Source organism: Zingiber officinale, chromosome 8A (genome assembly GCF_018446385.1).
Source record: "Zingiber officinale cultivar Zhangliang chromosome 8A, Zo_v1.1, whole genome shotgun sequence".
NCBI lineage: Eukaryota > Viridiplantae > Streptophyta > Magnoliopsida > Zingiberales > Zingiberaceae > Zingiber > Zingiber officinale.
In genome coordinates this window covers 140,522,681-140,536,846 of record NC_056000.1, presented here as the reverse complement: position 1 = coordinate 140,536,846, position 14,166 = coordinate 140,522,681, and the positions used below count along the sequence as shown (strand labels likewise).

At 36.5% G+C, this 14,166-nt stretch overlaps 1 protein-coding gene across 2 annotated transcripts; it reads right to left on the bottom strand.

Annotated features, from left to right (window-relative positions):
• Positions 1-5,662: 5,662 nt before the first annotated feature.
• Positions 5,663-11,092, bottom strand: LOC122010445. 2 transcript variants are annotated; one of them, XM_042566976.1, is made up of 9 exons: positions 10,530-11,092; positions 10,295-10,340; positions 10,123-10,216; positions 9,992-10,037; positions 9,802-9,900; positions 8,462-8,530; positions 8,037-8,367; positions 7,803-7,948; positions 5,663-7,718 (listed from the first exon to the last, which is right to left on the bottom strand). In XM_042566976.1, exons 1-9 carry the CDS (start codon positions 11,040-11,042, stop codon positions 6,264-6,266), a joined length of 2,799 nt encoding a protein of 932 aa, XP_042422910.1. In that variant the 5' UTR covers positions 11,043-11,092; the 3' UTR covers positions 5,663-6,263. The 2 variants fall into 2 exon arrangements, with proteins under 2 accessions (XP_042422910.1, XP_042422911.1); XM_042566977.1 differs by having other exon boundaries at positions 10,123-10,204.
• Positions 11,093-14,166: the final 3,074 nt, after the last annotated feature.

Below are 14,166 nucleotides of genomic sequence, written 5' to 3'. Positions count from 1 at the left end.
TAAGAAACAACTGAACATGAACTCGGTGACTAACCAAGCTTAAGACAAAGATTCAACTCAAGTTGCAAAACTTGAGAAAGAAAATTCTATCCTAAAAAGTCAAGTCAATGAGCTAAAAGGGCAATTGGAAAAGTTACCTCAAGATCGAAGTACCTAAACATGATGTTTGGATCCCAAAGAGCTGTGTATAATAAATATGGACTCGGATATAAGTCTAACTCAACATTTAAATTATTTAATATTAACTCAAAATTCAAAATTAACTAAAACTTAGATTTCAAAAACGTGGCTAATCATGTAAGTAGGATTTAATCAATATTATGTACCAAAGAATAAAATTCACTATATAAATCCAAATAAATCACTCTCAACCTCAAAAATTAAACCTCCAAAAATAAATTCAAATCTAAAATCAAATAAATCTAAATTAAACAAAATTAATGTAAACTCAAACTATAACCAAGTCGATTATAACTATAAAGCAAATCGACACAAACCTAAAATCTAAACCCAAAGTCTAATAATTCAGGGTGAGGTTCCAAACTAGTTGGCACCTTCAAAATAATAACTTACTCGGCTGGGTAATTAGGACTAAGATAAATATGCACAAAAGTTTAACTTGATAAATGGTACTGGAGAAGTTTTGGATGATAGTAGGTTAGGGAAGCTTTGTTTATGCATGTCTAGGAAGATATGACTTCAACTTGGTGCATTTGGCTTAGTGGAACTTACTGAAACTACCCCGTACTAATCTTAACTGGTTAGACCAAAATTTTATATTAAGTTCAGCAGATAGAATTATTTGAAAAATTTAGAATGTATGATTACTCTAATAATGTCCAGATGACTCACCACAGTTTAGGAGTTTATCCAAATAATATTCGTTTATTGAATCCAAAGCTAAACTTGAATTTAATACAAGTTAACTCATCTCACAAAATCATAGGATTCCTTGATTGAAAATATAGATCGGATGAGATAACTAAGAATTAAATTAAAATAAAATTCAAATTAAATTAAAATTAAAATTAAAATTAAAATTAAAATTAAAATCTAATTAAATTAAATTTAAATTAAATTCAAATTCAAATTCAAATTCAAATTTAATTCAAATTAATAAAAATTTAAACTCTCAACAAAAAAAAATGATACTATTACTGCTTCCGAAGGTGCCTCCAATACAATCAGAGGCACCCTGGGAAAGGTAAGCAAAATCCCGCTTAACCGACTGAAGGTGTCTTCAGTAAGTTGAAGGTGCCCTCCATGGCACATGGAAGGCGCCTTCCATCAATCTGAAGGCACCTTCAACCCAACTTTCACAACGAACAGAGGCAAACTTTGTTCGCGTTCAAGGCTCCTTCCAACAACGAACCTTCACCATTTTCTTCTTCTTTTCCTCTCAAACATCAACAATGCCTCCTCGGTACACTCTAACTTAATCTATCTAGTTAGTTTTGGCTATTTCTATGTTTTTTTAATAAATTTTTGTGTGCATACACCGCTGTGCTACTTTAGGAAATGATGAAATGTCACTCATAGCTCAAGCAATGCCCCATTTATTGATGCTAGATTCTCACTGAGCGACTTAGGCTAGATTTTCTACAGCATATATATATTGCACTTAAATTTAAATTTTTGAATAGACCAATTTCCACCCAATATTGTGTCTTTATTATAGAGGTCATTGACTATTACATAGGTTAGTTTACTATAGTCATTCAGTAAACCTAGACTTGCGTGCCCAGTTTTATAATAATTTGGTTAAGATTGATGATTTGATTTACTCCACTAGAGTTGGTGGAAGGGGCTTTAGCTTCTCCCCCACTCTATTGTATGATAGCTTAGGACTTAGGAAGTTTGTCTGTCTTTTCTTATATTACCCTAATAGGGATTTGCCATTTGGCGAGCCCTACTCCCATATTACATTGGATATTATCCACATGTATTTTTTTGAGGAGGAGAGACTACCTACTGTGACTGATTTTATGTCTCTCTCTTAAGGTTACGTTCAGGACTATGTCCTGTATCGAGTTCTGACCACCTATATTTTACTGATCACATTTCGCGATGTTGCGATGATATGAACCTCCCACTCTTTCTTCTTGTATGCACTATGCCAACGTCTAGACATTGACATTGTGTTACACATATTTTAGAATGTCATTCATACATCCAGTCTCTTCACTAGGTGTCATGTTTATATGCCCTATTGTCACATTTTGACGTATATATTTTTGACCACAAGGGTAGATATAACACAGGGTATGCCCACTTTCCTTGACATGTATGACGAGATTGGTCAGTATCATCTTGCATTAGTGCATATAGACGTCACTGTTCAAGGGGGACTAGCTTGGAGAGTGACACCGTAGCCGGACATTCTAGACGAGGTCGAGGATGATTTTCCACCCATCATTCCAGCTTAGGGGGAGGAATTGCCGACATTTACAGTTGAGGAGATCCTTGACCTTCTCTGACCTAGTCCTCGACCTCGACCCAACCCTCGACTTCACCTTCCGTCGAGGACCGACTTGCTCGACTTGAGGAGTCTTCCGCGCAGATTCGACAGTCAATCTCAGAGGGTTTCACCTCTCTCTGGGGGGAGATGACCACTAAATTTCGACAGCTAGATATAGAAATGCAGTCGATCCTTCGAGCATTATGAGTTCCTGAGCAGCCCCACCTCCACCTGCCGATGATAACCAAACCTGTACTCTTTGCCACTTTTATTTGATTAATCTAGGAAATTTGTTTTTAGACTAGAACTACTATTTTTAAAATAATTTTTAAATAGTTTGTAAATTCTAGAGAAAATTCTTTATTTATATTTTCTAAAAATTTCTATTTACTTAGTATTTCAAAATTGATTTTGGTCTTAGTTTAGATCAAATTCATAGAAAGCATGCTCCTATAGATCTAAGTATTGAACATCTCACAAACACAATAGATCTATCTTGATTGTGTATGCACAAATTTAGAACGGTGTGATATGCATAGGCCTATTGCCTGAATTTCAAATGCTAATATCAGTGCATCAATATAAGTCTGGGTGAAAAATATCAAAATGATAGTGATTAGGTTAAGTAATCCATTTTAGTCAAATACTAACGGGATACATTTACTTAACTTGACTAACCAAATAAACATTGCTATTTTCTGATAGTTAGTTAGTAACTAACAGTTAGACATTTAAGGACAATTTCTAGATGAATATTTTTCTTAAATAATATCAGGTTCAGGGAAGAATATTTGAAGAATAATTTTAAAAATATATTTTGAAACTTTTATTTTTTTTGAATTTGAAGATTGTGTTTGAAAATTGTTTTGATATTTTTTTTTAAAAAAAAATCTTTTACTCAAAATAACTTAAAGTATTTTGAAAATATTTCTAACTTAAAGTATTTTGAAAATATTTCTAAGATAAAAACTCTTGTTTCAAGTATTTTGAAAAGATTTCTAAGTTCTTGTTTAAAATACTTTAAAATCGTTCAAAATTCTTGGTTAACGGATCTTTTGAAAATCTTTGAATTCTTAGAAATTGCTTTTAACAAAAGCTTATTTTTAAAATGGTTGAAAAAGATTTATTTTAAATATTATTTTGAAAAGTACTTTGCAATCCACTCTGTAAATATTTTAAAAAGTTAGTTTAAAAATATCTTGGAATGTACTTTAAACTTTAACATTTCAAATTATTTTGTAAAAGTCAGCTTTCAAAATCTGTTATAAATTTTAAAAACATTTGCAAAATTAAGTGGAAATTTTTTAAACTTTAAACTCCTCCCTATAATAAACCTGTCAATTTTTATGCTTATTTGGAAAAGTTTATACTCATTTATGTATTTCAATATTTTGGTATACTTATTTACATATTTTTTTTTTGATAAATGTCAAAGGGAGAGGGTAAGAGTTAAGTAAGAAAAAGATAAACTAAATATTAAATTTGAGATCTTTGAAAATCATTAACCCTAAAATGATCAAGAATAAAATAATAATTAATATTTCTTAAATAATTTTTCTCTTGAACCAGTTATTATTATTATTGCATATCTTTTCTTAACTCTAACTCAGATTATTATTGCATCAAAAAGGAGAAGATTGTTGGTGCAATTTACACTAACAGTCTAATTCAGGATTTGATGAATGACAACTGAGTTAAGTTAGGTATTGTCATAATCGAACCTTGTTATCGAATGTGCAAGGTTAAATAACCCCAGTCAGAATGTTCGATTCCTGATTGTTTGAAGACTAGATGTGTGATTCCGGAAGTCGGGATGTTTGATTCCCGACAAGTTAAGGTTCAGATGTGAGATTCTGGCAAGGATTGAGATATGCGACTCCCGATTGGAGAAAACCGGAGGTGCGATTCCGGTAGGTCAGGATATGCAATTCCCAATTGGAGAAGACCGGATGTGCGATTTCAGTAGGTCAGGATGTTTGATTATTGAAATCCGGATGTGTGATTCCGAAAGGTAACTCTACACCTGGTAAATAGAGGTATGTCACTGAAGAAGAGTGACTAAGTGAGGACGTGTCCTCGTTCGAAGGGATAGTAGGCGTCGATCCAATTTAGGTCCATTTCAGAAACTTAAATTGAGACTCTGACTAGATCCGGATCTCGAAAAGACAAAGTCTAATTAATACTCTTTATTATTACTGTGTTAACATTGTCTTGCAAGTTATTGGATTAACACTTTTTGCAGGGCAAAAAGGAGTACAAAAGATCTCAGGTAAATAGTATTCGAAGTGCCTTCCATGCTATGGAAGGTATCTTTCGCACTGTTCATGGAAGGCGTCTTCTGCAGGATAAAATTTCAAACTTCGTCACAGATAAAGAGCGAGTCATTTGGGATCATATTTCTCACATTGGAAACGCCTTCAAGACTATGGAAGACACCTTCCATATTTAATAAAAGGGTGTCTCACCCAAGGCTTTATACAAAACTTCTATACGAGCTTCTACGCGTCCAATCGACTTTTCAACCGCTCCGACTTGCTATAGTTGCCCTACTACGACTCTACTACGCCCGATTGCCGTCGAGAAGCCGTCCAAACATTGAGCTCAAGTAGACCGTCTACTAAAGTGTTTGGTAACATAATTTATTTTCTGTTCTTAATTTCTGCAAACGAAAAATATAGTCTGTTACACTTTTTCGATTCTTTTGTATCTGATCCTCTCTTCCGACGATTCCCAAAAAGGCTTTTAGTAAATTACCCATCGATAAATCTACAAGACCTAGGTCTTGAAATAGGAATCGCCGAAGGCTCCAAACCAAGTAAAACTGCTTACATTTGTGTCTTTTACTTATTTTTACTTTTCTATTTTTATTTGTATTTTCATTACGCACTTTGTTTTCAAAATCGAAAAGAACAATTTTTTTAAAAAAATGATTTATAGAGAAAAAATCTCAAAGAAAATCTTAAAGGATAGACACATAAAATGATGGGCCCACAAAAATGAAAATGGTGGACCATGATGAATTCATTTAATCTGGGAACAAATTGTGAGAGACATTTAAGATGAGCGTAATTACTTTTTGCTATAAAAGGAAGATAAAGGAAGGTGATTATTGACTACTAAAACATTTATAAAATGTAAAAATATTGCAATTAACTACTTAAAAGAGTTATAAAAGCATAATTAACACAAAATTAAGAGGTTGAGTTTCTAATGATTTTTTTTTTCAATTATTATTCAGACTAATATAAAAAAAACAGCTCACCTCAATGGAATGTCTATTTAAAAGGTGAGATCAAATCAAACCATTGCACTTTTGGAGAAACTACTTGAGCAATGCATTAAAAACCAGATCTCGCTTCAGCCAAAACCTACTATAACATTGAAGCAAATAGTAGAAACAAAGCTTTTGCATGATTCACATACGAATAGACTCCAAGAAGATACCTTTGATGATTCCACCAAGAACCATCAGTCATGGTGGTCAATGAGTGCCTAAATCTATGATCAGATATGTGCAGTCATCAGCGTACGTCCATCTACAAAATCTCAAAAGCCGATTCACCTCTCGACATGACTAAGCTCAAAGAGTAGATTTCCACCCAAAAGGATTGATTCATCATTCAAGTAAAAGATCAGTTCCATTGAGTAGTTTCCATGAAGATGAGTTCCTTCTTCCAATATCTACCCATTTTGCGAGCACAAGCAAGCTTCATCTGATTAAAAGAAACTGCATATTAACATTCATTCCTCATCTGTGATATTATATGGCTTGTAGCATGACATGGACAAACTTCAAAATGGAATATCAGAGCTGCAAAGCTAAGTCTGGCTGTTGAGAGTCCTTGAGAATACGAGGAGAGTGCAGAACTGGAGATCCAGGAGGCTGGAAACTTATATTTAGATCAGGAGGGAATGTATCCTTATTATGCTTGTTTTCCATTCGCGGAACTGGAACTTGCCGTGGACTCTGGTTTTGAAATCTGGACATATCATTTGTGATTAGTTGAGGGAAGATGACCAATCCCTTGTCACGAACCTGAGGTTCCAAACCAGCTACCTGTATGGGTTGCCTAAAAGCTTGAGACATGGAGATCGTCATGGAATTATCGGAGATCCTAGGGGATGAACTTGGTGTCCTCCAAGAGCCATAGGAAAATGTAGAAACAGATCCATTTGAAGAGTTGCGAGCATCTACTATATGCTGCGGTGGTTTAGACTGCAAGGAAGCTCCAGCAGGCATCCACATTTGTGCTGCAACATAATCTGGAACGATTGTTTTTTCTCTGCAACTTGGTGGAACAACCGATGGAAAAGATTTAGAAGAATCAAAACTGCTTGAAAGGTTTGGCTGACTAAACATCTTGAATGGCAAACCCATCACTCCTGAAGCATCACTGTGGACCTGATCATAAACACCCAATGCCGGAGGGTGATTTACTATAATTCCTTTTTGATTTTCAGGGAGAAATTTCATGGTATTATCAAGACTATTGCAAGAACTTGTTGAGACTTTTCCACTGCTGAATTGACGTGCAGTGACTTTTCCATTTGTTTTATTGCTTGGTGCCACTGATGATTCCATTTGTTTTAGAGTTTCCAGCCGCCCAGTTTTCCTATCCAATTGACCTGTGGCAGGTGGTCTAGAAGGGACTACACTATCATAAATGTGAGAGCCCTGTAAAGCTTGATTTGTAAATCTAGTATTTGAGGAACTTGGCTGACATTCTCCGGCCTGCTCTGAAGCAGTAGCGCTAGTGTTAGCAAAATTGAATGCGACTTGTTTGTTCTTCTGCGATACAGCAGCATCTGTCCTTTGCTGGGTTACAGAGACATCATTACGTGATTGTTTCTTTGTTCCAGTAATTCTAGGAAGTTCATTTCCCTCCTTGACAAGATCATAGTCTCCGTTATGAGAACTAGTTCGAATCTGATTCTGGATGCCATAATCTACTTCCTTTAGATTCCCATTTCCACTGGTTTTTTTCCCAACTGCAGTTACTTTATCCTTCTTCAGGGGCATTTTGAACTGAACGGTTGAATTCAGATTGGTCTGCTTTTGTTGCAACTTGGAACTGTTTGAGATAGACAGAATAGGACTTAGAGGTGGCTCATATTCATCGACCCATCCAAAGCCATACTTTACACCAGAAGGCAAAGCATTTGCGATCCTGTCTGAAGCAATTTTCCAGGCAGCAGGACCAAGATTACCTGCAAAACGGGCCAGGCTCCTTGCATACGAGTATTCAGCATCGATTCCAACCTGATTCAGGAAATCAAAATATCAGATGTGCACGAGATGTTAAACATAAAACCAGTTCCAAATATTTATTATGTATCCTCATACAGCAATCAGCTGCCTTTGCTCTCCCTCAAACACATCAAACACTGTGTCTGCTTCACATTCTTGGTCATAATTAATATTGTAAGTGGCACGCCTATTTTCATCTACATCAAGTGATGTCTTCCCCAGCTTAGATGGAGAGCCTTTCACTAAAAGATGTATGTGAAGACCATAAGTTACTTAAATTATCAATCAAAATGAGAAAAAAACTGGATATTACACGCTTGCTGATCATACCTCTAGGATCATCCACCTTTTCTGATTTACTGTCACCGAGTGATGAACTGTTATCAGCAAGACCATTGGAAGTGCTTGCAGGATCTGCACCACTAGCTTCTACTGTGCTTAAACCAGTACCGATATCCCCTCCAGAAACAAGAGTTGTGGCAGAAGAAATATCAGAAACAAATGATTCTTGCACAACTTTTGGTAGGCATTTTTGCAGTGGTTTTTTCTCAGTAGGATTTACTCTAATCTTCTCTTTGGATTTTGAATCAGTGCCAATGGATTTGACCTCAGTTCTTAGCATTTGAAATTCTTTTCTCCCTATATCTTGCATGGCACGTGCCTTCGTCAAGTAGAATTACATATTTTTAGAAGCAATACAAGGAAGAATATTTAAATTTATTTTTTCAGAAAAAGTAAGAAGGGTCTCCTGATACCTGTCTGAAGTATACTGTGTCTGGTGCATTATACTGCATAGCATTACTGCAAATTAAGAAGACATCATCCTGCAATCAACCTAATCTTATAAGGAAATGATACGAGGAAGTAAATTGCACAAAAATCACTTTCCAACAGTCCACAGTGATAAAATTTCCAATTCAGAATTGAGAACTAAACTCATTAGTCAATATAAGAGAACTAAACAAGAAGCAAGGAGCCAGATAGAACTGGAGAAGAAACACTGGAGTTGGGCCAAAATGTCTCTAGGTTATCATTTGCTTTTCAAACTACAATAAACAAAATCTAAGGGTGCGTTTGGTACGCACGTTTTCCATTTTCATTTTCTGGAAAACGCGCGTTTTCTAGAAAACAGAAAACGACTTTTTGTCATTTTCTGTTTTTCTAGAAAACGCTAGCTATTTTTATAGAAAACAAGCACGAAAAACGCAAACCAAACACCATTTTTCAGAAAATGCGCGTTTTCCAGAAAATGAAAATGGAAAACGCGCGTACCAAACGCACCCTAAGTTCCCTACTAGCTTCATCAGCAAGTTTTTCAAAAAGTGACACTTTTTATAACAACAAAAGACATATCTATCCAATTACTCAGCTCTCTTTAAGGTTAGTAATAATCATTTCATATATCAATGATAGAAAGAATTCTCTTTAGTCATCCTCTACATCTTCTTCATCACTACTCGTCAACTTGTATTCATCTTCGAACAGAATAATATCAATGCGTTAATTATCAATTAGGGATACACTCAGCTGTTTGCGAACCTTGCCATTGTGATGGTTATTTTGTATGTATTCTTACTACTACTCCATCCTCTAATCTATAAAGCATAGTTCAGTTGGTCATTAGCAGTCTAATGCAATTCTTTGTTAAGCTCAAGGAGGCACCTACTGTTCCAAAAAAAAAACTACAAGAGCCTCTTTTCAAGGTGCAAATAGAAAACACCTATCTAACATGTTGAAGCTTAATGCAATTTTCAAGATTGCATGACACTACTGGATGAACAAATAGAAGCAATAATTCCAAATCATAAGAACCCATGTGTTTACTTACATTTGCTTCAGCACTTAAAGAGTACTAATGTTCTATATGAGAAATATGGATTTCAAACTTTAGAGGGTTGTATGTCAGTGCAAAGAACCTTATAGTCCTCGTGCAATTTACTTGGGCTTCTACATATAAGACAGAATAGCAAACCCATACAGATACTATGTAACTTACTGAAATAGTTTCTTAAGCAATTCAGAAACTACTTTTTGCTTAGACACACATCCAGATTCGAGATATGCATACAGCCAAGAATCATTGCACAAGGATTACCTCAAATTGTTCAAAGGATCGATATGCATTCCTTGCTAGTTTCTTCCGCACAGTCCCAAGGTCCATCGGGTGCTCAATCACATCAAGGTAATCAGGAAGCTGAAGCAGACAGAATAAGCACTAGTAAGTTTGAAGGAAGCCAACCAGTTTCTTCTATCATTGCGTTACATAATAAAGAACAGTAATGAACCTCATCGATATCCACTGGGTTTGCAAACACCCCATAAGTATCCTTTCTGCCACACCAAAAAAATTTTAAGTGAAAACAAACTCATAGCTCAGCTATTATAGTGAGAACATTGATATTGTAAAGGGAAATACTTCTGAATCTTATCGAGAATGGCCTCCAGTATCTTCCTCTCTGGCAACGGCGTTCTTGCAGGCTGTGAACTAGTCGACACCCCTGAATCATATACTTACACCATCAATTGTAAACGCAATTACTTCCTGAAACATCAGTGGAAAAGTAATGAAGAGACTTGCAGAATCTAACCAGAAACAGGTCCTTTGGATCTCCGAAGGAGATTTTTCTCTCCCGTCTGCAAGAACAAATGGAATAGGATGAATTAATTTCAAGATATCCAATTTGCCCCCAAAAATGACTCCGCATCCTCAATTTTCACTAGAGAATACAATGCAAGCGCCAAGTAAAACTAATTTGGAAAGAAAATGAAGTAGAAGGAACACAGCAGCAGCTTGCGGGGAGTATCTAGAACAGTGCATTATACCTCTCGAGGAGCAGATCCAGTGGAACGAACTCCAGCATCAATTCCCTCATAGCGGCGCTTTTTCAGCGGCTTGATTGGCTCCTCATCCCCTTCGCCCTCCTCCTCATCGTCGTCATCCACGTGAGAAGACGACGTAGCCGAGGACGAATACGGCGACTTACGCGCCGGATGAGAAACCCTACGAGGCTTTCTCTCCTCCTCCTCGTCCTCCATCCTTCTGGCGGTGGTTGGGGCAGGAGGCAACTTGAGGATGAGCTTCAGCTGCCGCCTCTTCCCTTTCCGCTCCAGATCCTCCTCCTCCTCCTCCTCTTCGACCTCCACTTCCTCCTCCTCATCCAAGTAGTCATCGAAGTCAGCGAATCCATCGCTTAGGGGGCGCCGGCGCCGTTGGCGGAGCGTACGGCGCGGAGCCTCCGTGGCAGGTGAAGGGGAAGCTGGAGAGCGATGCCGGTGGCCGCCGTCCTGCATCTTCCTCGGCCGGCCCCTCTTCCTCACCGCCGCCACCATCGTCATCGCAAGGTCGCTCTTTTCCTTTGTTTCTTTTACCTTTTTCTCTGTTTCAAGTCGTATAGTAGACTGCTACCGGTGTTATCGCACAGCGATATCCTAAATTTACTCAACATCGTACCCACGGAGCCACCCTCCTTGTGTCGTCATGGAGACCACCGCGCTTGCTAATGGAGAGAAAGGTATCGCAGCTTGGTGACGTATTTATGAGTACGCTACTGATCGGGTAAGTACTGGTTACATTATTATAGTGGAGATGGTAATATCACATGCTGACTTTATTTACAAAAAAAACAATGCACCAGAATTTTAATAATTTGATCGTGTATTATAGAATGCATATTTTTTATAAGTTATGTATTAATTAGTAATCTATAATATTTGAGCTAAATTTGCTGAATTTTTATATACAAATTCAAAACTTCCTTACAACGATCGAAAGTTTTTTTTACCTTCTCATAATTCGTCTATTGAATAAATCCATAACATACTTGTTGGTATTGTGCCACTGCATCACACCGTAGGATAAAAAAAACTCTTTTTTTTTTTTTTGTTGTTTTTTGATAAATCACGATAAATTCAAAAGCACATAAAATTTCTTATTCAACCTTAACATCTCAGTTTTTTTTTCCCAATAAAAAAAATCCATATAGTGCACTATAACAGAATCAAATCAAGAATTATTAAAAAAATTTCTATAGCGTCAGTTGATAGCAGTGCTTTAGATCCATGAATAATAGTCATGGTCGTGATAGTAAAAGACAAGTCTTGCTAAGAAAGTCTCACACGAAGTATATCCTACGAGCTCATCGAAGATTTATAGAGATAAATCACAGAGTTATCTCATTGTCTAGCAGTGCAAGATCTTAAAAAAATAGATCCGCTACCTAAACCACCCCTTAGTGTCGGCCTCACAAATATGGAGAGAGGTAAATACATGTACACATGCGTTAAACTTATAGTGGGGTAAACTTCAAGTCATCTGTTCCTAAAAATCGACCTTTGATTATTACTCTAGAAATGTCATGCAACGCAAGATCTTGGAGATCGTGAAGTACGTGATCGAAATCATGACAGACACGTTTTGACTAAGAAAATTTCACACTGTGATGATAGTGTATGAGATCTTAAGGGTCACAAGTTATCTTTTTTTAATTTGAATAAACTTTTTCTTGAAAAAGATATGGACGACAAGATCGAAATTATCGGTGATCTAATTTACGACGAAGATGAAACCGAGTCAACTAACGAGCAAGTATATGTCGAGCACTCGACAGGACTTTTGATATTGAACATAATTCTTTTCAACCTGGGACATCTGATATAGGAGCATCCAACAGCACGACCAATTTATGTCTTCTGATACGACTATACTCCCCTTCAAGCTATGACAAGAAGAAAACAAGGCTAACAACATCTCTTTTGGATCTTGCAGAACGACGATCGAAATTACTTACAAGGAAGATGATTAACTTGTGTTCTTCTGACATTATTATACCCTATTCAGAGTCCAGACAAGACAGAATCAACATCCAAGTATCTAAATCGGTCTAGTCCTATAAAAATTTCCCACCGGCCAATAAGATATATTGGGAAGTGCAAATGAAGTCTTATCCAAACAGAAAATATATCTTAGTTGAGATTTAAACCTTAGATTCCTTAATTATATGGTAGAGGAGTTATAGCTAAAGGGAGAGCGGGAGGTAATTCTAGAAATAGATCTATGGTATGCAATCTTACTTATTTTATTTTTTTTTCACAAAAAATTATTTCTAAAATTCGAATCACTTTTTGGTCACGATGTATAAGAAAAAAAAGTTGAGTTGTACTTTTGTTTTGCCCTGGTGTTCAGTTAGGTAGTTAGGTGATTGATTATGGCAATCTGCCAATTAGTGACCAATGACGCTACATGCAACAAAGAACTCTGAATTTGACGAGATCCTCAGGCAAGAACAATGGTGTCGCGCGTATTTCTCTTGGGCAAAAACTCATAGACCACCCTTTGATAAGAAAAATCAAAGAGGCGCACCCACGATGAAGAGGAATCACTCGGATGCAAAATGAGTGAGTTGGTCACCCACCTAAACAAAAGACCAAGAGTGCACAAAATTGCAGTGAGGCGAGCAGTGTCATGACTGTCTGTCCAGAAAGATGACTTCTGCTTGTTCATTTTCCCCTTGAACTATCGACAATCTTTTTAGATTATTTTTTCACTGAATAATATTCCACCACGCTAAACAAAAAGCAAAAACCAAATAACATATAACAAATTTTGAGAAATAGACAAACACTTACTAGAAATTAATACCCACAACTTAACAAAAAAGATGATCTTCCTAAAAGTCATCCAAGCATGAATAACACACTCGAAAGTACCACACTGAAACAGAGAAAAAAGTTATAAACGGTACTCAGTGATGAATGCCTGGAAAAAAAATTTGGCACAGGTAGCCTGACATTAGGAAACATGTACTACTGGAATAGAAAACAAAGGGGGCAATTTTTCCAATATTCACATATTCAAATTTAATTTTTACACGAACCACCCAAATTTCCAAAAAGTGTACCCCTCTTTCATTCTCCTTTTTCATATCCAAAATACCTCCACCACCTTAAATGCCCATCACAGCTCTAAATTAGAACTAAGAACAGAGTTGAGACTCCCCATGCTTCCCGGACCACAGTCTAATTTTAGCTTACAGAGTGAAACTATTTTAGATCATCCAAGTAATTTTAAAAATGGGACTACAAACTATTCATATTGGTCATTCAAAACACATTCTTAAAGAACTTAGCTCATTAAAGTTGGATGGAGTGGCATGACAAGCTCAATAAAAGAATGGAAGGAGTGGGACGAGATGCAGACTGTTGGCTGGCTACCTACCAAACACATTAATTATGCACTGGGCCACTGCCTTTCCTCTCGCTCATTCATGGAGGAAAGGGAAGTTTCATTTTTCGGGAGAAGTCACTACTAGTGGCTAAGGATTTCCTTACAGGGACAACATATCTAAACTTCTTCCCTCTCTCTTCATCCAACTTTCTATTTCTCCTAAAACACAGCATAAATGTATTTATATGAGTTTTGTTCATGACTACAAAAAAGGTTCAGACAAAAAATGGAATCTCA

Excerpts from the sequence above, each read along its gene's own strand:
- LOC122010445 (XM_042566976.1), bottom strand. The coding sequence starts at position 11,042 with ATGACGATGGTGGCGGCGGTGAGGAAGAGGGGCCGGCCGAGGAAGATG. Across the intron at positions 8,531-9,801 it reads GATCCTTTGAACAATTTGAG|GATGATGTCTTCTTAATTTG; the intron begins GTAATCCTTGTG and ends GGTTGATTGCAG. Across the intron at positions 7,719-7,802 it reads AGCAAAGGCAGCTGATTGCT|GTTGGAATCGATGCTGAATA; the intron begins GTATGAGGATAC and ends TTCCTGAATCAG.